At 60.8% G+C, this 21,770-nt stretch overlaps 1 protein-coding gene across 3 annotated transcripts in view; it reads left to right on the forward strand.

Annotated features, from left to right (window-relative positions):
• The first annotated feature begins 237 nt into the window (after positions 1-237).
• CNIH3 (cornichon family AMPA receptor auxiliary protein 3) overlaps positions 238-21,770 on the forward strand; it is an 88,012-nt gene continuing 66,479 nt past the window's right edge. For all 3 annotated transcript variants that reach the window (XR_007149860.1, XM_047848194.1, XM_047848195.1), the window contains exon 1: positions 238-929. Coding sequence is in view for 2 of the 3 variants with exons in the window: in XM_047848194.1 (XP_047704150.1) it covers positions 849-929 (81 nt within the window). In the remaining variant the exon portion in view is untranslated. The remainder of the gene's footprint in view (positions 930-21,770) is intronic.

Raw genomic sequence — 21,770 nt, forward strand, 5'->3', positions numbered from 1 at the left:
CCCTAGCAGCCCTGGCCCCGCCCCGGCCCCGCCCCGCGGCCGCACGCCCGCCCACCCCCCACCCCCGCGCCGCCGCGGGCACCTGCGGGCGGCAGCCGCGCGCGCACACACCGCCCCCTCGCGCAGCGCCCACCTCTCCCCGCGCACGTGTTCCGAGGCCCCGCCCCCGCTCCCGCCCCCGCCGCAGGTGTCCGGGGAGAGGCGGGCCGGGAGGGCGCGCTCGCGGGACCGGGGCCCGGGCGTCCCCGCCGCGCCGCGCGGTCCTCGCCGAGGCAGAGGCGGCGGCGGCAGCAGGTGGAGCGGGTTCCGGGTCCGGCCCGGGGCTCCGGGGAGGTCGGGTCGCCGCGCGGGGCACCGGCCCCTCCGCCCCCCCTCCCCCACCCCCCCAGACCTGTGCTCCCGGAAGGGAGCCGCCGGCTGCTCCGGGGTCCGCGGGGGGGGAGCTCGCCGGGCGGCGCGGGCGGGGCCCCGGTGGCGCGCCCGCCTCCCCCTCCGGCTCGCGCGCGGGAAGCGGCGGCTCTTCCCCGGGACTCCGGGCGCTCCTTGCGCGGCCCTCGCCGGCTTTGCCTCGGGGGCCCTCTAGCCTTGTCGTCCGCCGGAGTTCTCCACCGACCGCTTTCCTCCATTTGGGGACACTTCCCGCCGGCGACGCCCGAGCGCCCCCTGAGGGTCCGGCCGCCGGAGCTGCGGGGTCCCGGCCCTGCTCGCCGCCCCCGACCCTCGAGGCTCTCCCGCCGGCCTGCCTCCTCCCAGCCTCCGGCCTCGACGCGGGGGTGCGGACCTGGTCCCGTCTGCGCCCCCCAACACCCCCGGAAGGAGTGCGGTCCTCCGAGGCCCCGCCGCCGGCCATGGCCTTCACTTTCGCCGCTTTCTGCTACATGCTGTCCCTGGTGCTGTGCGCCGCGCTCATCTTCTTCGCCATCTGGCACGTGAGTAACCGGCCGCGACTTCTAACTCTTGCCGTGCGCCCCTTCCCGGCTTCTCTGAAGTGCACCTGAGGCAGGGGACAGGTGGCGGCATCCCGAGCCGGCGGCCCCGCGCTCCCTCGGAGCCCGGCTGCTGGCGGGGGGAGCGCAGGTTCCCGGGCGAGCGCCCCACCAGCCCCGGTGCGGGGCCCGGGGCGCGCGGCTGCAACCCCCCGCCCAGCCGGCTCCTCCTTGTCCGCAGTTGCGGGCCCGGCGGTTAGTCTAGTAACTATAACAACTAACCCGGAGCGTGTCAGCGTCTGGCCGAGGCACGTTTGGAGACAAAGTGGGAGAGGGCGCGCGGCGAGCCGGGCCCGGAGGGCAGGGGACCGGAGGTGGAGGTCGCCTGTCCCGCGGCGAGTCTCCCCGTCCTCCGCTGCCACCAGCCCCTGCAAGACCCCAGCAGGTGGCAGACTGTCGGCGCCGGCGTCCCGCCGCCCTCCCCGGGCTACGCGGGCTGGGGGCCGTGGAGGTGGGCCGCGGGTCTGCAGGCGCGCTGTGGGTCCCGGGCGTGGAGCGCTTCTGCGTGGGGGTCGGGGGAGGCCGCAGCGCGGAGACCAAGCAGCGCTTGGCAAGCCCACCGCCCTCAAGGCCCCCTGCCCTCGCCCGCGGGGGGCCGGTGGGGAGGGGAATGGTGAGGTCGCCAGTTCCGGACGGAGCCCGCGGCGCGCAGCCTCCCGGCCCAGCGAGCCCGGAGGCGGGGAGGGACCCTGGGATGGATTCCCGGAGGCGCGTCCCTGGCGAGCCCTGCGGAGCGCGCCTGCAGGGGCAGGTGCCGGGGAAGCAGACCAGAAGGGTTGCGGGGTGGGTGGGATGCTGGTGTTTCGTAGGAGAGGTTTCTAGAGCGTGAGACTAGGCTAGCGCAGCCTCTGGTACAGGCTCTCTGAGAGCGAGGACAGAGACCGGGCGGCAGGGAAGATGCTTGCTGGGCTTCCTTCCACAGCCCCAAAGTGAGAGTTGACCTGGGTGGTCCCCAGGCCTCCCCTTGCGTCTGGATGGTGCAAGTCTGTGCATCAGTGGGTTTAGGAATCTAGGGGGAGTTGGGGGTGAGGTGGGGTGGGGGGAGAAGGAATTCAGACACAGGAATTTCAGGGCGGATCAAAAATCCTGCGGTGGGAAGTGATGGCATTTTGTGGCCTCTCCTCTGCCCCAGGATCCCAGGTCTAATCCTCGCTACAGCATTGAGTCTAGAAGTTGTTGACGGTTATTAGGGGAGAATGAAACTTTACCTAGTTTAGAACGAAAAGGGGTGCAGGGCAGATCACGCCCCAACAGGGCAGCACATACGTGCTCATGTCTTCAAGGGAGTTTTCTCTGCTTCCTTGGATTTGGGGAGCTTCCTTGCATTTCAGAAGGCTCATGATTCCCTTTTTCCAGACACTTCACTTGCTGTTTCTTCGTGTCTTTGCCTTGGCCAGAGGGTGGCAGGAACCAGGGACTCCATCAAACTGCCAGGATTGGAGTTGTCTGAACAAGCCTCTGAAGCAGAGCGGGTAACCAGCAAGAATAATTTGCTGTCACTCGGGGGAAGATAATAAATAATTCAAGAGCAGGTTAATTAAATGGATGGTGGGTGCCGCTCGTTGACTAACAGATGTGTGAATCAAAGCCAGGCGTGCCATGATCCCCCATCGGCCCCGCCAGCCGGGTCCCCAGCGCCCACCCCCTTGGCCAGGGGCAGTCGAATGCTGTCAGGTCCCGACCAGATTCCCAGTGGGAGTGCTGAGATTCCAGTTTCTAATAATGAAAGGAATCTGTGCTGTTTGAATCCACATTAGAGGAAGCGTTCCTGAGTCTCTAGCCTCTTGTTTCTTTCGTCTGTTCCTTCTCCCTTCCTCCGGATCAAACAGCCCAGAGCGTCCCCTCATTGATCGGGCTGCTGAACACTGAAAGGGGAAATCGATGCACATGTTGTATGTGTGGGTGTTGCTTATACGGTGGTAATTACTTCAAGGGAAATTTAGGAGAGCGAGTTCTGGGTTGGGCGGTGGTTTGCTTTCTTTCTGGCTTCTTCTTCAGATATTTTTTGATCTGATAAGGCGTATCGATCGCTTAGCCTATGTGAACATCCCCAGGAATGAATTGGGCACTTGACATACACCGCAGCTGGGGACACGCCCCGTTGCCGGGTCTAGGCCATAAGTCACGAAGACGGCACTTTCTTCTTGTCAATGGTACACACCTGCTTAGGGGTCATGATGGTAGCTACTGGCATTGAGTGTGGACAGCAGGCCGGTTCTAGGCACCGACTGTTTACTTCCCACCGGAGGCCTGGGAGAAAGGGTGGCTGTGGCCATAAGCATATCGCTTTCAAGTCTCATGTTTCACTTTGAAAATTTATTTGCGTTTGTTTTCAAATGAAAATATTTTGAATTACCGGTTAGTTTTACATCAGCCGCTATTTGCCACATTTGGAATGTACAGAATGTGAGGGTTTGTTTTCTGGCGTGTTTGTGTGTGTGTGGCTTTGCATGCCTGTGGGCACATGGGCTCTTTCTGCCCCGGAAGCCCTTTACTCCTCACAGCGGACATCTTATGGGCCAGGGAACTGTGTATCAGAGAGGTTATGAAACTTGCACAGCTGCTGTGTGTCAGAACTGGACTGCAGCTGAGTCCGAGCCTGGTGTGCCCGTGCCTTTTTTCCAGCTGTGGTTATTATCTTGGGCGTGTTTAACTTTGATAATAGTGGATCACGCTTTTACCCAGAGGATTACGTTTCTCTGCATAAATAAGATATCTGGAGCTGGAACTTCTGGTTGGAATCATAATCACAGAGACACCTAACATGTGTCCCTTTTAAGAGGAGGAGATTCTGTTTCTTTTTGTAAAAAAAAAAAAAATCAGTGTTTCTGCTCATAAAACGATACAGGCTCCTTGTGGAAAATTTCGAAAATACAGGGACATCTATAGAACAAGATCACCGTTAACCTTATTCTCCAGAAAAGATTTGGGTGTTTCTTCTTTCAAACATTGTGTGTTTTAAAAAATTGCCTCTGGATGTTTAGAAGGAAGAAGAGGTGTTGTGAAGGGTTTCGGATGTGGACTGATGTCCATTTCCAGCCAGGATAAAATGAGCAGCATTTACTGGCACCAGGCCTCTCAGCACCAGCTTGGTTGGGCCTTTTGCCGACCGTCACGTTTGTATAAATACAGACGAAATCAGTCTTCGAAAAGATCAAAGTTTCATTTTCAGGGTTTTGGCTTTTAAAGGTTTTTTTTTTTTTTTATGTTTATTTATTTTTGACAGAGAGAGAGCGCGTGAGCAAGTGAGTGGGGGAGGGGCAGAGACAGACGGAAACACAGACCCCGAAGCAGGCTCCGGGCTCCAAGCTGTCAGCACAGAGCCCGACGCGGGGCTCGAACCCACAAGCTGTGAGATCGCCACCTGAGCCGGAGTTGGACACTTAACCGACTGAGCCCCCCAGGCACCCTTAAAATTTTTTAGTACCTAGAGTCACTTTTTTTTTTTTCAACGTTTATTTATTTTTGGGACAGACAGAGACAGAGCATGAACGGGGGAGGGGCAGAGAGAGAGGGAGACACAGAATCGGAAGCAGGCTCCAGGCTCTGAGCCATCAGCCCAGAGCCCGACGCGGGGCTCGAACTCACGGACCGCGAGATCGTGACCTGGCCGAAGTCGGACGCTTCACCGACTGCGCCACCCGGGCACCCCCTAGAGTCACTTTTAAGAACACTTGAGTTTTGACAGCGTCGGAATAAAATTGATGCCCGATGATACTTGCTCCGGTTCCGGGCAGTGTGTGCCTCGGGAGAGGTTTCACACCCTGACAGAGGATCACAACACGTGTTCACCAAGAGGCGGCGTTGCGGGCAGAACGTCCTTGCACCTGGGCCTTTCAGCCAGTTCCAGCCTTGTCACAGGCCCAGCCCTGGGGACCGAGTAAGCCTCTCAGGGTTTCCAGGCGTCCCTCTGGAAACGTGAAGTGGCTTATGTGAAATGGTAGGGCGCCGGGGGCTGCACAGCCTGTCTTTTTGAGACCCTGCTTTGGTCTGCTTGGGTAAGGGTGCCTGTTCCGTCTGGGACAGCTCATCCCCTCTCGCGGCCGAGGTCCCTAGCCAGCGGTGCGGACGCCTCTCCAGCCCCCGCCTGGAGGAAGGAAGCTCCGTGAGCACCTGTTCTGGGTCACCGGGTTTCTCCAGAGCCGGGATGTTGCTTGGCAAGTACGAGGGCTCAGCGAACACCCGCAGGATAGCTTCTCCTTCTGCTCGGGCTCCACACGCTTCTGGCCGATGGAGCTCGTTTCTCACGTGGCTTCTGCCCCCGGGTGGTTTGGGCACGTGTGTTTTCTGCCGTCCCAGCACCTGGAAACTTGGGAGCCTGTTGTGTCCCAGAAGAAGACTGGCCATCGCCGGCGGTGCAGGGCACGGGGTGGGGACAGGTGCTGGCTGTTCCCAGAGAGAGTGTCTTCCATCGGGTGTGATGACTGGGCTGGCTGCCCCTGCAGGGGACAGCCTACAGCATCATCGTGGTGGGTCCCCCACCGTCAGGCGGCAGAGGGGAGGGAGGAGCAGAAGGAGGGGCATGGGCCCCCAGCCTGACTGCTCGATGAGGTTCCCGGCCCGGCTGGGGTGGGATGTTGTGGGCCCACCGTGACGTCTGACTGTGACGTTCGAGTTGCTGAACAAGTAGCAAAGGCAGCTACGGTTGTGATCAGAGCATCCTCTTGTCCTGGCCCTGCAGCCGTGCTGGGCCCAGTCCCCTCCTGCACTGCGAGGCCCGTTCACCTGGCTTGACTCCTGTCCGGCACCCCCACCCCTGCCCACGGCCTACATGGGGTTCTCCGCTGCTGTTCTCCCTCCGGGCAGGTCTGCAGACTGGCTCCCTCCCCACCCCACGCCCGCTGCCCTGTGGATGTCCCGTCTCCTGTGCCCTGTCGGCCATGCCCTCAGGGGTCCCCGCGGGACCTGGCATCTGTCACAGTCTCGTGCCCTCTCCACAGCCCCTGCTTTTCTTGGGGGGGGGAGGGGGGTGGGCAGGGCTCTCTTGCACGCACTCTGCTGCCCTGGTTGTGGCCCCATGTGACTGGGACCATTTCCTGTGCCCCACCCTGTGCCACTGGCCCTCACCCACCTCCAGCCAGCTCTCACCACTGCTCTCGGCCCTTTGTGCTCACGGTCTCCGAGGGACCCGCCAGGGACTCCCCGTCTGCCGTCTGCCCATGCCCAGGGCCGCTGGAGTGGGGTCGTGTGTGGCTCACCTTCACCTCCTGGCCCTCCGGTCAGGTGATCCTGGCTGGTTCTTTCGGCTCCTGCGATGCTGGTCCACATCCGTGGTGTTTTCCCAGAGCCCCTGAAGGCCCAGCCCCCTCCTTGCAGAAGATCTCCCTTGGGGCCGACGGAGAGGGCACAGTCACTGACAGGGACACCTGGACGCCTGCCTGTCCCTGAACTAATGCCTCTGCTGCCACATTTCTCCTTCCTTCCCAGACTCGGAGCCTCTCCTGCCGGAGCCTCCGTCTTCCCCTGCTGGCGCCCGGGGATGTTGCCCGCCTCCTGTCCCCAGCTCCCGCATCCTCGACCACCGGCCCATCCCCCGGAGTCTCTGAGCCTGCGGATGAGCCATTCTTCCGGGCCCTCCTGACTCGGGGGCCGGAGTCGCCTCACCTCGTCCTGCCTCCCCGCTCCCTCTTTCTGTTCTTGTAGCAAGTGCACAGAAAAGCAGAGGCCGAGAAGCCTCCTGGTCGCGTCATCTGGAATCAGCAGATGTTAGCGCTTTGTTGCTTTGATTTCTTGTCCACACTATTTCAGGCATTTATTTCCTCTGGCCGCTGCCTTGCGCCCACCTCTTCTCCGGTGGCCATGGCCTCGCGCCTACCTCTTCTCTGGTGGCTGTGGCTTATCTGTGGCCTTGACGCTCTGGCCCGCATCCTCCTCGTGGCTGCTCTCATGGCCTCTGTGTTCCTCCTCGTCTCCTCTTCCTCCCCTGCCTCCACTGACCTGTGGCTGCCCAGTGCCCGCGTGCCGGTGCCCCCGACCCTGCAGACTGTGTGTCGGGCCGCCTGCCCCACACCCTCGGCCGTGCCTTCCCCGTCCCCACGGTGACCGCTCACGGTGGCCCGGTCTCCCCGTCAGCATGTATCCCCGCCCCCCCGCCCCGCAACCTCAGCCCAGGCGCTCGCTCTCAGAGCGTGCCCTTCCAGACCAGCACCCTTGGTTAAATGTCACCGGGATGACCCCCACCCCCCAGCCCCAGCCGCCGGGAGTGACCATCGTTCCCGCTAATAGGACCTGTCCGTGTTACCTTCCTCCCACTTTCGTGGCGGCCCAGTTAACAGTTCGACCTCATTCCTGGTCTTCCGTGTTCTGGACGTTCTCACCTTCCTGCAGGTACCTGCTCGGGCTGTCCCCCTGGGGTACTCTGCCCACACCTGTGTTCACCTGCGCTCCGCCCCAGCCTCTGTCCTCGGCCCCCTGGTCTGAGCACTGCCGCCGAATCAGCGGTCCCTTTTGTCTCTGCACGTGGACTGTAAGCTCTTCTGGGGCGGGAGCTGCCCCCTCATTTGTAACCTGCGTCCTCTGCAAACGTCCCTGTGGTCGGATCTGGGTAACTTACTGCCCCAACCCAGGCTGACAAACTCCCGCTCAGCGGACGGTCTCCCAGACCCTCCTGGTTACAGCAGCAATCCAGGTGCTTGTTAAAAATGCACGTTCCAGGGGGCGCCTGGGTGGCGCAGTCGGTTAAGCGTCCGACCTCAGCCAGGTCACGATCTCGCGGTCCGGGAGTTCGAGCCCCGCGTCGGGCTCTGGGCCGACGGCTCGGAGCCTGGAGCCTGTTTCCTATTCTGTGTCTCCCTCTCTCTCTGCCCCTCCCCCGTTCATGCTCTGTCTCTCTCTGTCCCAAAAGTAAATAAACATTGAAAAAAAAAAAATTTAAAAAAAAAATGCACGTTCCTGGGCCCCACTGGAGGCCCACCCGGGAGGTGGGAGCCCAGAATCCCCGAGTTGGGGGAGACGCTCGATGCGGCGTGTCAGCCGGGGTGCTGGGGAGGAGGGCCATGCTGGTCTGTGGTTCCAAACGGCAGATGTCGGGACGAGTCGCCGTCACACGGTCTGACAGGATGATGTTGGGGCCACGCCGATTAATGCTTCGTGATAGTGGGTGCATGGCGTCCCGCGGCACCTGTGTTTGACCGTGAGTGATCGTGATATACACCATTCTTCTGTCCCTTGAGGGCCGGGTGTGGACAGTCCCCTTGTGGCTCAGATAAGGCAGATACTAAGTGCCAGCCTGATGTCTTTGCCATTGGGATTTCTTCTAACTTGCTTCCTCTTCTGGGAGAGGGAGGACCCTTAGGAAAAGGCTGCGGACTGTGTTAGCTTAGAGAAGAGAGTCACCACGTCCTGGCATGGCACTGTGGCTGGGCACACGAGGTACACACCCAGATCCGTGGGGCTGGAGGTGGAGGCGGGATCTTTCGTAGCCGGGACCTCTGTGTGTCAACACAGGTGACTGAGACTCGCAGGAACTTCTTTTAATGCCTCTTGGAATGTGATTAATTCCTGTAAAGGTTACCGAAAATCCCAAGTGCACAATTAAATCCTGAATTGGTCTCCGAGTACCAACCCAGAACCCAGCGATGAGGCTGGCAGATACTTTTAATTTGACATAGAAGGAGAGGCAGGCATGAGACGTTCTCACACATGCTGAAATAAAGCCCAAACACAAAACACCGAAGAAGGTACAGAAATCAAGAGTAAGCTGCGAGGCTGTCACGGAGCCACCGACATGCCCGCGTGCTCAGCGTCCGGGGTGTGAGGACGGCACAGCCTTGGTTGGGGGCTCCCTGCCACGGGCATGCTCCCGGCATCGTGGCCGCGTGGCTCGGCCGCTGGAGGCTGTTACAGTGTCGTGTGCCTGCCTCTGCGGGTCCGCATCCGTCTCACGCCCCGGCGCCACAGCACGCCCGGGTTTGTGTTTACTCCTCCCTCTTGGACCTAAGTTCTGCACGTTCTTCCACGTGTGACCACGTGTCTTGCCACGGTCAAGCCTGCTTGGGCTCAGCAGCGACCCCTGGGAAAGCTGCAGATTGTTGACCCCTGTCCACAGGCGACCCAGGGTCAACGTGCAAGTGACCCAGGGTTAGTGCACACACAGGACCTGGGTTTAGTGCACACACACACGACCCAGGGTTGGTGCATACACGTGACCCGGGGTCAGTGTACGCATGTGACCTGGGGTTAGTGCACACATGTGACCTGGGGTTAGTGCGCACACATGACTCGATGTTAGTGTGCACGTGACCAGGGTTAGTTAGTGCACGCCCACGACCTGGGGTTAGTGTGCACACGCGACCTTGGGGTAGCACACATGTGACCTGGGGTTAGCGTGCACACGTGACCTCGGGGGCGGCACGCACACGTGACCTGGGGTTAGCGCGTGCCTCAGGCTGCACGTCTGCTGTCTGTGAGATAGAATTGATGGAGGGCAGGCTCTGCGTCCCTGTTATGCATTCGTGGCCACGACGAACAGGTGCGGAGCGTGGCTGTGGTTGGTGGCTCTGACTGGTTGTGAGGGGAATGGCAGTCACCTCTTTGTAGCCTGGTTTGTGTTGTGAATCCAGAAGCCTCCTTGAAGAGGAGGGAGCCGGCGGCTTTGGGGACAGTGATGGCCACCCCCGGGGAGTGCCCGGCTGTCCGGCGAGCGCGTGGGTGCCTTGCACCCGGGCCGAGCCCGTCCGCTCCGAGACGGGTGGACGCAGCAGTCCCAAGGGGACCGTCAGAGGACCGGCTCGCCCCCCAGGACTCGGCGCCGCGGGCCTCGGCACCCCTGCGTGACGGGGCTCTGGGAACGGACCTCCCGTCACCACCTGGCCCCCACGCTGGCCTCTCGCCGAAGGGTTTGTGGGCGCCTCTGTGACCGGCAGGCAGAGGGGCTCGCCTGCTCTCGCCGCCTTCTTAGCCCAGCTGGTGCCGACCAGGGCTGCGGAGCCGGACGGGCACACCCATCCGGTGCCCCTCTTTTCACCGTCTGGTCCAGGCCCGGACTTGGGCAGCCTCGTCAAGACCCCGGGTTTGTCTGCTTCTGGCCTTGGCTGGCCTTTCTCTGAGTCTGCCTGGCTACCTGCCTGGGACGGGGGCCTCACGCGGCCTGGCGGTTTCTACCTTGGGCTCTGTCTGGCTCCCCTGATCTCTTTTATTTATTTTTTTTACGGTAGTGAAATACACATAACATAAAACTTACTGTTTTCACCCAGTTTTAAGTGCTTGCTTCAGTGGCATCGAGCACATTCCCACTGCCGTGCAGCACCCCCCCGCCCCCCCCCCCCCCCCAGAGCCTTCTCCTCCCAAACTGAAACTCTGTCCCCACCAAACGCCGACCCTCACTGCCCACCCAGCCCTGGTACCACTGCCCTCCTACCTCCTGCTTCCCGTCTCTGTGTGCGTGTGCAAGCCTCTGTCCGGGCACAAGTTCCGTGTGCGTGTGCAAGCCTGCATCCGGGTGTGAGTTCCATGTGCATGCGCGAGCCTGTGTCCGGGCGCAAGTTCCATGTGCGTGTGTAAGCCTGCGTCTGGGTACAGGTTCTTTGTGTGTGTGTGTAAGCCTGTGTTTGAACATATCGGTATGCATGTGTAAGCCTGTGTCTGAGCACAAGTTCCACGTGTGTGTGTAAGCCTGTGTCTGGGTACAAGTTCTGTGTGTGTGTGTGTAAGCCTGTGTCTGAGCATATCTGTATGCATGTGTAAGCCTGCGCCTGAGCACATAGAACTTGCTCTATGTGCGTGTGCAAGCGTCTGTCCGAGCACATCCGTGTGCGTGTGTAAGCCTCTGTCCATGCCCAAGTTCTGTGTGCGTGTGCAAGCCTGTGTCCGAGCAGGATGCCCTGGAGATTCCTCCGTGTCGAGGCACATGTCAGATTACATGTGTTGTGTGTGTTCCATGGTGTGAATATCCGTCCTCTGCTGGGGCCACCTCGGGAGGGGGGGCGGTTATGTGCCCGTGCTGCTGGGAACATGGGCGTGCACATATCTCTGGTGCCCCAAAGTGGAAACACAGGATGGAGTGGAAATTCTGTGTTCTTTCCAGGCAGAGACTCTGGTCCTGTCTGTGCTGCGCCATATCCGTCTGGACGTCTGACCCCTGGGGCTGGCCTCTCTCCGCCTTCCTCCTGGACGGGGCGGACCAACAGCACAGCAGCACTCGCCCTGCGTCCGCTCGTGGGCTTGGGTATCTGGTCCGTGTTGCTGCGTTCCTCGGGAGTCCTCAGGTCTTGTGGGAGAACAAAGTAGTTACAGAATATTTTGTCAAGTTTCCGCTTTGGGTCCTGGGTGTACAGGTTTTATGGGATGCGGCTCTTGGCTTTGCCGGGGAAAACGCCCCTTGGCGCAGTCATTTCTTCCTAGGGATTTCCTCTGGCAGAGAACAGCGTTTTCTCCCCGATTCTAGGCCTGAGAACTGAGGAATGCACCTGAGTGAGGAAGGGAGAACTCAGGGATCTTGTGAAAATGTTGTTGTTCGTTAAAGCCTTATTTGCATTTCCGCTCTCACAGTGTAGGAGGAGGCCCGAAGGCCCAGCTCTGCGGAGGCGTAGGCGGCCGCCGGGGGAGGACCAGGCAGCTCACCTGGGCAGGGAGGAGCTGGGAGAAGGCGGCTGTCAGCTCATGGGGCCCATTAGGAGGATGGCTTCATTTTCTAGAACCTTTAAGTTGCCTTGAGTCACAAAAGTGGCTTAAAAAAACCAAGTAGGTTTGTAAAAATGTAATTTCCGTCAGTTTGTCTGTCCCTGTCTCTCACACACAGTTACCAGCACAACAAAATACTCCGTAACAGTGAAAACCCCACCCTTTCCTGGCCACACGTTTTGGGAGGATGCCTTTGCTTTCCTCTGTCCCCCCACCCCTGGGTGAGGGTTGGCGGGCCGGTGTGGGAGGCAGGGAGTGCCCGCGTGCCCGTGGTTTGGGCCGAATCCCTCCGTGGGGGCAGTTGACCAGACACATTCACCCAGCCCTGGTCTGCCTGGGGGTGGTCAGAACCTGGAACTGCCCGTTTTGGGGGTTGGCTTGACGCCCTCTGGCCAGAATGGAGTTGTAAGTGGTCCTTTGCAGTGTCTGTAAAAACCCTAGATGCGTTCAGGACACGTTTTGGACTGAATGACACCCTGATCTCTTTTCTGTCTACCACGTAAGGAACCGCAGGCCAGGACACCGCGAACCCACATGATGTCCCCTCTCCGTCCCTTGGCTTCCCATGCCCAGATTTCTCAGGATGTGGCCGCACGGCGCCCCACCGCCCCCTGCGGCTCCTCCCGCTGACCAGCTGCTGGGAGTCTGCGGCGGGTGGGGAGGCCTGGAGTCAGGGGCGCCGGGGCCTCAACCACCCTCTGTCTCCTTCCTCCGTCCTCTCTTGCTTTGACCTCCTTCTGGCTGGCGTAGATCCTGGACCTGCCAGAGGCTGCACAGTATTACTGAGCCCAGCCGGGGGGGCCCCAGGGCCAGGTGGGTGGCTGGCGGCGCCCCCTCCCCCAGAGCGAGGAGAGCTCTGGGCTGACATTTCCAGAGCAGCCTTGGGCGGCGTCTTTGCTGGTTTCGCCTTCACACGGTCCATTTTGGCGCTGGGATACGGCTCTCCTGCTGGGGAAAAATGCAGGGGAGGAACGCAGAATCTTGGAGCCGACTTCCTTGTTTTTTTCTTATTGGCAACTGATTCATGAACCCTAAAAAAAGAGTTGATGGCAACACAGCCAGCTAGCCATAGCAGCCCAGATGGTCCTCTATATAATAGAGACATTTGTCTCTTGGATAAAAAAATATTTAAATGTGTTCTGTGAGCTGATTGAGAAAAGGAATCAGCAAGTGCAGGGCTTGTGGGCATGGAAGAAGCCCAGTGATTCCAGCCCCCAGAGTGCGAAGATTAGGAAGTGGGAATTGGCGGTAGAGAGGGCGGATGCGAGGGGGGCCCTGTGGGAGAGATGGCTTCAGGCTGCCCCCCCATCCTCCCCCCCGGCCTGCAGGCCGGACGTAACCCACCGTGGGGCGGGCCGCGGGCACGGGGGCTGGGACGTGTGTGCACACAGACACGGAGCTCCACGTAACCCACCGTGGGGCGGGCCGCGGGCACGGGGGCTGGGACGTGTGTGCACACAGACACGGAGCTCCACGTAACCCACCGTGGGGCGGGCCGCGGGCACGGGGCGTGGGGACCAGACCTGTGTGCACGTGGACGTGGAGGGGCTGCCAGCTGGGGTGGGTTCACAGCAGCTGTGGGGAGACCAGGGCCAAAGAGAACACGTTTGTGCCAACCGTTTCCAGATCCCACACTGAACAGAGAGGCAGACCATCCCGGTCCCCTCCCCTTCTCGCTGGAAATGGCGCAGGCCCGGTTGCCGCGTGTCCTGGGCAGGCCGTTGCATGGGGATCCTTGGACGATCGGGGGCGTCAAGCTGTCGCTGGCCGCTTTGTGAGCAGGGAGGGGTGGGTGACCGCCCGGGGCGGAAGTGGGTAGAGGCTGCGGGCAGAGACGCGGGATCGTCATCTGGAGCTGGGGATCGAGCCAGATGCGCAGAGCATCAAGCCCCTTCCTCGTTACTGGAGCGTGACTCATCCCAGGATGGTTTTTCTTGGAGGTTCTGAGGGCGATGAGGGAATTGAGCCGAGGCCAACAGAGCATATGTGCTGAGTGCAGAGAAACGAATGGAGAGAAATGTGTTTGGTCTCGACACCCTTTTCCCTCATTGGCTGGCATTGGCAGTTTTAGAACCGAAAGTCATGCCCTGGCAAGGGGCTGGCAGCTACCTGGGCAGGTGCTGATGCCGAACGGTGTTCTCCCGCACCCGCTGTGTGGATGTGCAGTCCCTGAACCTCCTGGTGCGTGTGCATGTGCGTGCATGTGAGCACACATGTGGCCGTGTGCATGTGTGTGAGCATGTGTGCAGGTGCATGTGAGCATGTGTGAAGGTGAGTGTGCAGATGTGTGTATGTGTGGGCATGTGTGCAGGTGCATGTATATGTGTGAGCATGTGTGCAGGTGTAAGCGCACATGTTCCCGTGTGCATGGGTGTGAGCATGTGTGCAGGTGTGTGTGTATGTGTAAGCATGTGTGCAGATCTATGCAGGTGCATGTGCATGTGTGAGCGTGTTTGCAGGTGCATGTGTGCGGGTGTGTGTATGTGTGAGCATGTGTGCAGGTGTGTGTGAGTGTGCAGGTTCATGTGAGCATGTGTGCAGGTGCGTGTAAGTGCATATGAGCAGGTGTGCAGGTGCATGTGTGTATGAGCATTTGTGCAGGTGAGTGAGCGCAGGTGCATGTGTGTGCATGTGTGTGAACATGTGTGCAGGTGAGTGTGAATGTGTGCAGGTGTGTGTGTGTGTGTGCATGTGTGTGGGCATGTGTACAGGTGCATGTGTGTGTGTGTGTATGTGAGCATGTGTGCAGGTGACTGCAGGTGCCTGTGAGTGTGTATGAGCACTGTGTGGGGGTGTGAGCAGGTGTGCAGGTGAGTGTGAATGTGTGCAGGTGTGTGTGTGCGTGCATGTGTGTGTAGGTGTGCATGTGTGTGCGTGCATGTGTGTGTGAAGTGAAGGCCCTGGACAAAGCGGTCTCCGAGGTCCCCATCCAGCTCTGGGATCCTGTGGTTCTTCTGTGCTCCCTACATGCATCTCGTTCTCTTCCTGTTCTCCGTGTGTGGCTTTCTTTCCCACGGCCTTGCCGGGCACTTGGGGTCAGATTCCCGAGCAGGGCTGTATCAGCTGAGGTTCTTCGGGGTCGATTCTGGCCACCTTACTCAAAGGGGTTTTTGGGAAGGGGGGTGGAGTGCACATACGATGCGTGGCAGCTCTGGGACACAGACCTGACACACGGAATAACGTGGGTTAGGTCACTGGTCTTCTTCCTCCTGTCCTTGAATCGCTGCTTCTGAGGATGGAGAATCTTCTAGGCTTGTGCCCCTGTTGGCATGTGTTGCACTGAGGGGTGAGTAGAAGTGTCGTGGGGTCTCCGGGCACCTGGATTCACCGTCCCACGGGGAACTGCACTCAGAGGGGGGAGGTGGTTCTCCGGACAAAGTCGGACCAGTGTGGAAGGGGCCGTAGATGCTGGGGACCAAGACACAACAGGTGTTCAGGACCCGAGCTCTGCAGCTTAGCCATCACCTCCCCGGTGTTCAGAGAGAGCTTCCTGGTGCCCAGACCGTGTGCCGGGTTATCCCAGGGAAGCTGCTAGAAGTTCAGGCAGGCTCGCGCAGGGCTGCTGTGCCCTGGCCAGGAGGCTGGATGTGCTGGACTCGCCCGTTCGAGTGATGACCGTCCGCTGCCCCAGAGTAGAGGCTCCACCTTCTCTTCCTTAAAGTGGTCCACGGGGGCCACGTGACGCGCTTCCATGGCATGGCACACGTCTTGCCTTCTGAGCCCACAGCTTTTACCCAGTCCGCTTGGTGGAGAACTTTGCAGGAATTTAGAGGAGCACTTGCTCACCAGGAAGGACTGAGCAGCAGGCATGCGAATCAGGGATAAGAAAAACGCGTCTTGCGAGCTCGCAGTCTCCCACACTGCTTGGCCCCAGATTCTGGAGGATAAATGGGAAACTGAACCCCGGCTCTTCCCTCTCCTCTTGGAAGAGCAACCCCTGGCCCAGATTCCCACCTCTGCCTGGGAAACACCCCCTCTCCCTGTCGGCACATGTGTGACAGTGCTGAGCCTCAGTTCCCTGCTTCGCGCACAGCTGAGGTCAGGAGGCCCCGTCTGTCCCAAGGAAGGTGCCCCCTCTGTGTTCCCGCCAGGAGCCGGGAAGGGCGGGAAGGCCTTTCTCAAAAATAATAATGTTAAAAAATTAAAAAAAAAAAAGAAAGGTTCTTTCTTGGGATCCTGGGGGGTTCAGTTGGCTGTGTCCGACTCTTAATTTTGGCTCAGGTCATGATCTCAGCATTTGTGGGTTCGAGCCCCGCATCGGGTTCTGTGCTGTCTGCGCAGAGCCTGCTTTGGATCTTCTGCCCCTCTTTCTCTCTGCCCCTCCCCCACGTGTTCTCTCTCTCTCTCTCTCTCTCTCTCTCTCTCCCCCTCTCTCCCTCCCTCTCTCCCTCTCTCCCCCTCTCTTCCCGCCCCAATAATAATGAAAAAAAAAAAAGGCCCTGTCTTTGCAAAGGGTGTTGGTGTCCACTTTGGGGAAGCCATCTGTGCCCTCGGTGGTTCAGACTCTCGGGGCCCATCCACTGATGCTCTGAATAATTTATTTACCCCCCACCATCACCGCTGCCTCTCGAGCTACTCCCTGCTCACTGGTGTCCCTGCTCAGGCGGGCAGTGGCCAGAGGGGAAATCCTTTCCAGGCCCACCCTGTTGGGCAGGGCCTCTGCTGGACTCCCGGACCTATTTTGGGCACAGGCTCATTTCTCCCGGGAAGCAGGCTGACTGTCAGAGGTTACGGACCTCTGCCCATAGTGCACCTCTCTTCTCTGCCATGTTCTAGCATCTCTCACAGGATGGGACACTGGCCTGTCTCCACCCCTGGGGACTCCCGGGATACTGGCCCGTCCCCACGTCCAGGGATTCCCGGGACACTAGCCTGTCCCCATCCCTGGGGACTCCCAGGACACTGGCCTCTCCCCACCCCCCCAGGGACTCCTGGGACACTGGCTGTTCCCCCCACCCTGGGGGATTCCGAGGACACTGTCCCCACTCTCAGGGACTCCCTGGACACTGGCCCCTCCCCACCCCCAAGGATTCCTGGGACGCTGGCCTGTACCCACCCCCAGGGACTCCTGGGACACTGGCTGTCCTCCCCCCACCCCCAGGGATTCTGGAGACACTGCCTGTCCCCACCCCCAAGGATTCCTGGGATGCTGGCCTGTACCCACCCCCAGGGACTCATGGGACACGGGCCCGTCCCCACTTTCCTTTTCCGTCAGTAGTTCATGGAGGACAGATGGGTTGTCTGATTGGTCAGAAAAGCTAAAGCGAGTCCCGTCTACGCCACCACCTGTGAGGCCCGTGGCCGCCGTCTGCCTGCCACGGCTCTGCCCCCCGCTCTGCCCTCTTCCCTGATGGCGCACTTGACGGGAGGTAGGACGCGGGCCTGTTCGTGGAGCCCGTGAGGCTGCAGGTACGGATGCTCCCACACACTTGGCCGCCGGAGGCGTCTGTTCCTTTCAGGGCGTCTAGAGCACGGCGGGCCTCACACTTCAGGGTGCGTGCGAGGCAGTGGGACTGTCGTGAAATTCCGGCAGTTCCTGCTCATGGGGATGTGCGAGGGCTGGGCGTGTGTTCGGACACGGGTGTGTTAGCGATATTTACCTGCCCTCCTGTTTTGTGCGGGGGCGTGGGGGGTGGGCATCGTGGTAAAGTCGCTGGTGCCGTGTGCCTGCTCCTCCAGGCGCTGGCGTGTCCGTGGGGACGGCATTCTGTCGCGAAGAGCCTACGAGTGTCCGTCTCAGGTGAGCAGCGGAGGCACAGAGGTGTGGCCGTGGGCACAGGTGGCGTGTGGCCGAGCCAGGACCGCTCCCTGGCCGCCCGGCCCCCGCGCGGCTCCCGGCCTCCACGCCACCACACGTGTCTGCTGTGTGACGCCTTTTGGGAACCGTTTCAAGCTCTCTGTGCTCTGTAGAGATTTGTTTGTTTGTAAAGAGAATCGGTCTTCTCGATTCCACGTGTCTTAAAATTGCACGGATGTGAGCAGGTCTGATGGTGAGCCTGTCATCCCGGCACAGGAGGCCTGACCTTCCGGGAGAGGCTACGGGTCGGGTGGGGGAAGGGTGGGGCGTTGGGAATGGGTGCCGCTCTGGGCTGTGAACCCCAAGGGCCCTGAAGGGACACGTGTCAGTGCCACCGAACGTGAAAATCAGGATACGGTCTCTTCCACAGCCTCCCGCACGGTCCTGGGTGTGGGTCCCCAGACATGTCCGCGGGCCGTCTATGGTCTCGCCGGTAGCTGGAGAGCGCGTTTGCCGAGCGTGCGCTTTGGTTTTGGCTCTTACGTTCCTGTCCTCAGATGCATTTCCTCATTACACAATTATTGCACACAATTATCGCACGCGTTCCAAGGAACAGAGCAGGGCCCGCCCTGGAGCAGGCAGCCGTGTGCGGGAGAAAATGCACGCGGTCGGCGCACGTGCTTGCTGCATCTGCAGACCGTCTTAGGTGTGCTGCCTTTAGGACCTTGGTTCTAGCCACATCTGCGTGGAGGCTCGTTTGCAGTGAGCAAACCGGAGAAAATGCAGCAAGATGTTAAGTATACCTGGTCCTGCCTGAGCCCTGCGGGCCGGTCATCTGGACTGGAGTGACCCAGGCAGGACGGTGGGTTGTGGAAGCAAGACGGGGCGGCGGGGGGGGGGGGGGGGGGGAGGTAGGTGCAGTGGGGGAGGGGAGGGCAGCCTCCCCACTGGGGCTGGAGGCTCAGGGCCCGTGGTCAAGAGCTGGTCAGAGCGTGGACGGAGCGCGGTCAAGCCTGGCGGGCGGTGTAGGTACAGCCATGGGCACCTAGTGCGGTGTGTGAGTTGTGGCAGAGCCCATGACCCCGGGGACCTCTTTGACGGAAAGCCCCAGCGAGGCGGGACCCGGGTGTGCCTTGATTTGCCCGTTGCCCCAGCTCCCAAGCTGCACGTGGCTCTGACCCCGTGGAGGAGACTGAATACGCCTCCCGGATGATCTTGGTCCCACATGGGGGCTGTGGAGCTGGACCCGAGGACCTTGGAGAGGGCGCACGTGGCACACGATGTCCGAGGGCCTCGCGGCCCCGACACCCGCCTGGACGCATTTGTTGAATTCAGGCAAGCTACAGATCTTGCGGGGGGAAGGCATCCTGACGCCCTGCCCATCTGTCTTTGCTCTGTCCACTCTCCGTGAGGTTTGTCTGGCTGCACAAGGGCAGGCCACTGTCCTGTGGACTCCTGACCCTCCTCAGCAGCCTCGTGGTCAGCTTGGGACCTGGTGTTTTCCTGCCAGGCCGCAGTGTCACCTGCCACCACTAGAGGGTGGAGGCTTCGGGGACAGGGGAGATGGGGCCATGGGGAGGGGGCAGGGAGGGGGGCGTGGGGAGGGTGGCCAGCAGGCCTGTGTGGGCATGGGCAGGGAGGGTGGCGGGGAGAAGGGCGGCGGGGAGGGTGGCGGTGGTGCAGCACCTCGTGGGCAGACCTGTGCTCTCCGCTCTCCAGCGCTGGCCTTCCTTGCTTTGGAGGAGCAGACTTGCTCAGAAGGGTGTGGTCTACACCAGGGAAAGCTCGCGGCTCCCTGTGTCCCCTGGCCCCCTGCCCGCCCGCCTCTCCTCTGCCTCTTGCTCCCCTGCTCCTCTTTCTGCTGCATCCCTGGGCTGCCCGGTGCTCGATGCTCCTGTGGGTGCCAGGCCCCCACAGACAGCCGGCCTGGCTCCAGGATGGAAATCCAGGAAGAAGGGACAAGGACACTTGGTGTGGCCTTGTCCCCTTGCCCCTTCCTCAGCTCTGCGCTGGGCACGTCTGTTCCAGAGCTTGCCATGGTGGGTGGAGATATGGAGCACTTCCAGCCTGCTCTCAAGTCTGGGCCATGTGACACGGCCTCAGTGCTCCTGACGCGCCTCTTTGCAAAGTGTGGCGGGCAGTGAGGCCCCATGGAGGGTCCTGACACCCGGGCCGGCCCAGCCTGGAAGGAGGACTGGACCCCTTGTGGCCTGTCACCGCCCAGACATCTGAGGAGGACAAGTGTACCCAAACCCGCTCACGTTCACCCCTCCCGCTGCCCCCGACCCCGAATGGAGGAATCCACGTTGCAGTGAGCTCTCTTTTCCCGGCCACCTGTCCCTGCAGGAGTTAATAAGGATCGAAATGGCCGAGTGGCCGGAAGCAGAGGGCCATGTTTAATTCCTAAATCAGATAATCTCTCGCCCTTGGCAACTCACAGGGTGTTTTCAGCCCTGAGCAGGGAGTCCTTAGGCAAACCCATGTGTTTAAGGTTATTCTTCTTTAGTCAGCCCCTGTTTGTCAGTCGCTGTGTTTGGACTTACAGGGCACAGGGGTCCTGCCTCTCAGGTAGTGAGTATAACCTAACGGGTCTGGGACAGAGGCTCACGTCAAGTCCTGTCTGGGGACGTCGCAGAGAGGTGGCATTTATATGGGCCTGAGCGTCGTGACAGGTGCACAGAAGGGTGGAGGGGTCGGTCCCGAGGGTCCGGATGCATCCGGAAGAACTCGTGAGGAGTCTGGCTTGGCCTGTCCGTGGGGCGTGATCTCTGAGTTGGGACTGCTGAGGCGAACGGGAGTGCGTGACGCCCTCTTGCCTGGGCCGGGGACTGGGGTACACAGAAGGTGGCCGTGTGGCGGCTGGTGGGGACCTGGTTCTGTGTGGCCAGGGCCGTGGCAGGAAGTTCCCACCCAGATTGAAGGACAGGACCCAGTGAGCTGGCTCGGAGCCCCCAGGAGAAGGTGGTGCTCAGACACTGGGCAGAACGTAGAACAAACAGGCTACGAAGCCCCCGAAACACACAGCAACTCGGATCGCTGGTTGCTCGGTGCAAGACGCCGGTCTGAAGAGGCTCCGTCCCGTGCGATCCCAACTCCAGGACGCTCTGGAAAGGGCAAAGCTCTGGGGACAGTAAAAGATCAAGAGTGGCCGGGTGCTGGGGGAGGGAGGCGTGAACAGGCAGAGCGCAGAGCATTTCGAGGGCAGAGAGAATACTCTGAGTGCTGCTGTCCCGGCAGACCCCTGTCACTGTCCGCGTGTCCAGACCCACAGCACGCACGCCACCAGGAGTCACCCTGATGTCAGCGCTGGGCTTTGGGTGGCCGCAGCGTGTCGGTTGAACAAACGTCCCGCCTGGTGTGGGATGCTGGTGACGGGGAGGCCGTGTGTGTGTGGGCACAGGGACTCCGAAAAACCTGTGTTCTCCACTGAGTTGCCGTGAACCTGCAACTGCGCTAAAAAACACGTTCTGTTTAAGAAACAACTCGGGGGAATGTGGTCTGACCTCAATCCTGGAGAATACTGAGGCTGGCGTGGGGCCGAGACCCCTGGGCTGGGTGGCAGAGTGGCGGAAGAGAAAGCGGGTGGGAAGCCAGCCAGCGGCGGGGAGATGATCAGAGTGCCAGCCGCTGCTCCGGGATCGGCATGACCAGCAGGTGCGGGGTCTGGGCGGCTCGGGCTGGCTCAGGGCATCAGCGGCCGGTGGCTAAGACAAGAGGTAAAAATCACTGAAGCCTGAGCTCCTCTGGGAGGTGCCCGCGGGCAGGGGGTGTGGGGAACGGTGTGGATGAGCTCTTGTGTGGACGTGCTGACCTTGAGGAGTGGAGGAAGATGGGGGGAGCCTTGTGCCTGGAGCAGGGGAGCGAGCGAGGCTGTGCAGCGGGAGGTGGGGGTCTAGAGGTGCTGGTGGAACCAGGGGGAGGGGTGACCTCAGCAAAGGAAAGGTGGTAGAGACGGTCTTCCCCTCAGCGACGCGTTCGTCACGTGTCTGTTGGCACCAGGTCCCGTCACAGGCGATCCTCGGCCTCCGGAGCCATTTTGGGGCGAAGAGCGCTATTGGGGTTGGGGAGGGGCTTGCTCGTCCGTCGTACAGGAGTTCGAGCTAGCGATGCATTTCCCATCCCCTCACCCTGGGATGGTCTGCAGGAGACACAGACGGAAGGGTCGGAGCGGCACGCGGTCAGGACTCACTCCGCTGCGCTGGAGCCCGGGGCTCGCGGTCAGCCCGCACGGGAGTCTCTGCGTCCTCTAAGCTCAGGTGCAGACTTTGGGACCGGCTTGCCCCCACGCTGCAGGGTGTCAGAGCTGAGGAAGGTGGCAGCACTCAGCTCGGCAGAGGGGCGGCATGCAGGGCTTCCTGAATGTCCAGTGCACGGCCCTGCTGCCTGCTGGCAGGACCACGTCCCGGGGTGGGAGGAGCGGGAGGTGC

This window comes from Prionailurus viverrinus, unplaced genomic scaffold (assembly GCF_022837055.1).
Source record: "Prionailurus viverrinus isolate Anna unplaced genomic scaffold, UM_Priviv_1.0 scaffold_53, whole genome shotgun sequence".
NCBI classification, from domain to species: domain Eukaryota; kingdom Metazoa; phylum Chordata; class Mammalia; order Carnivora; family Felidae; genus Prionailurus; species Prionailurus viverrinus.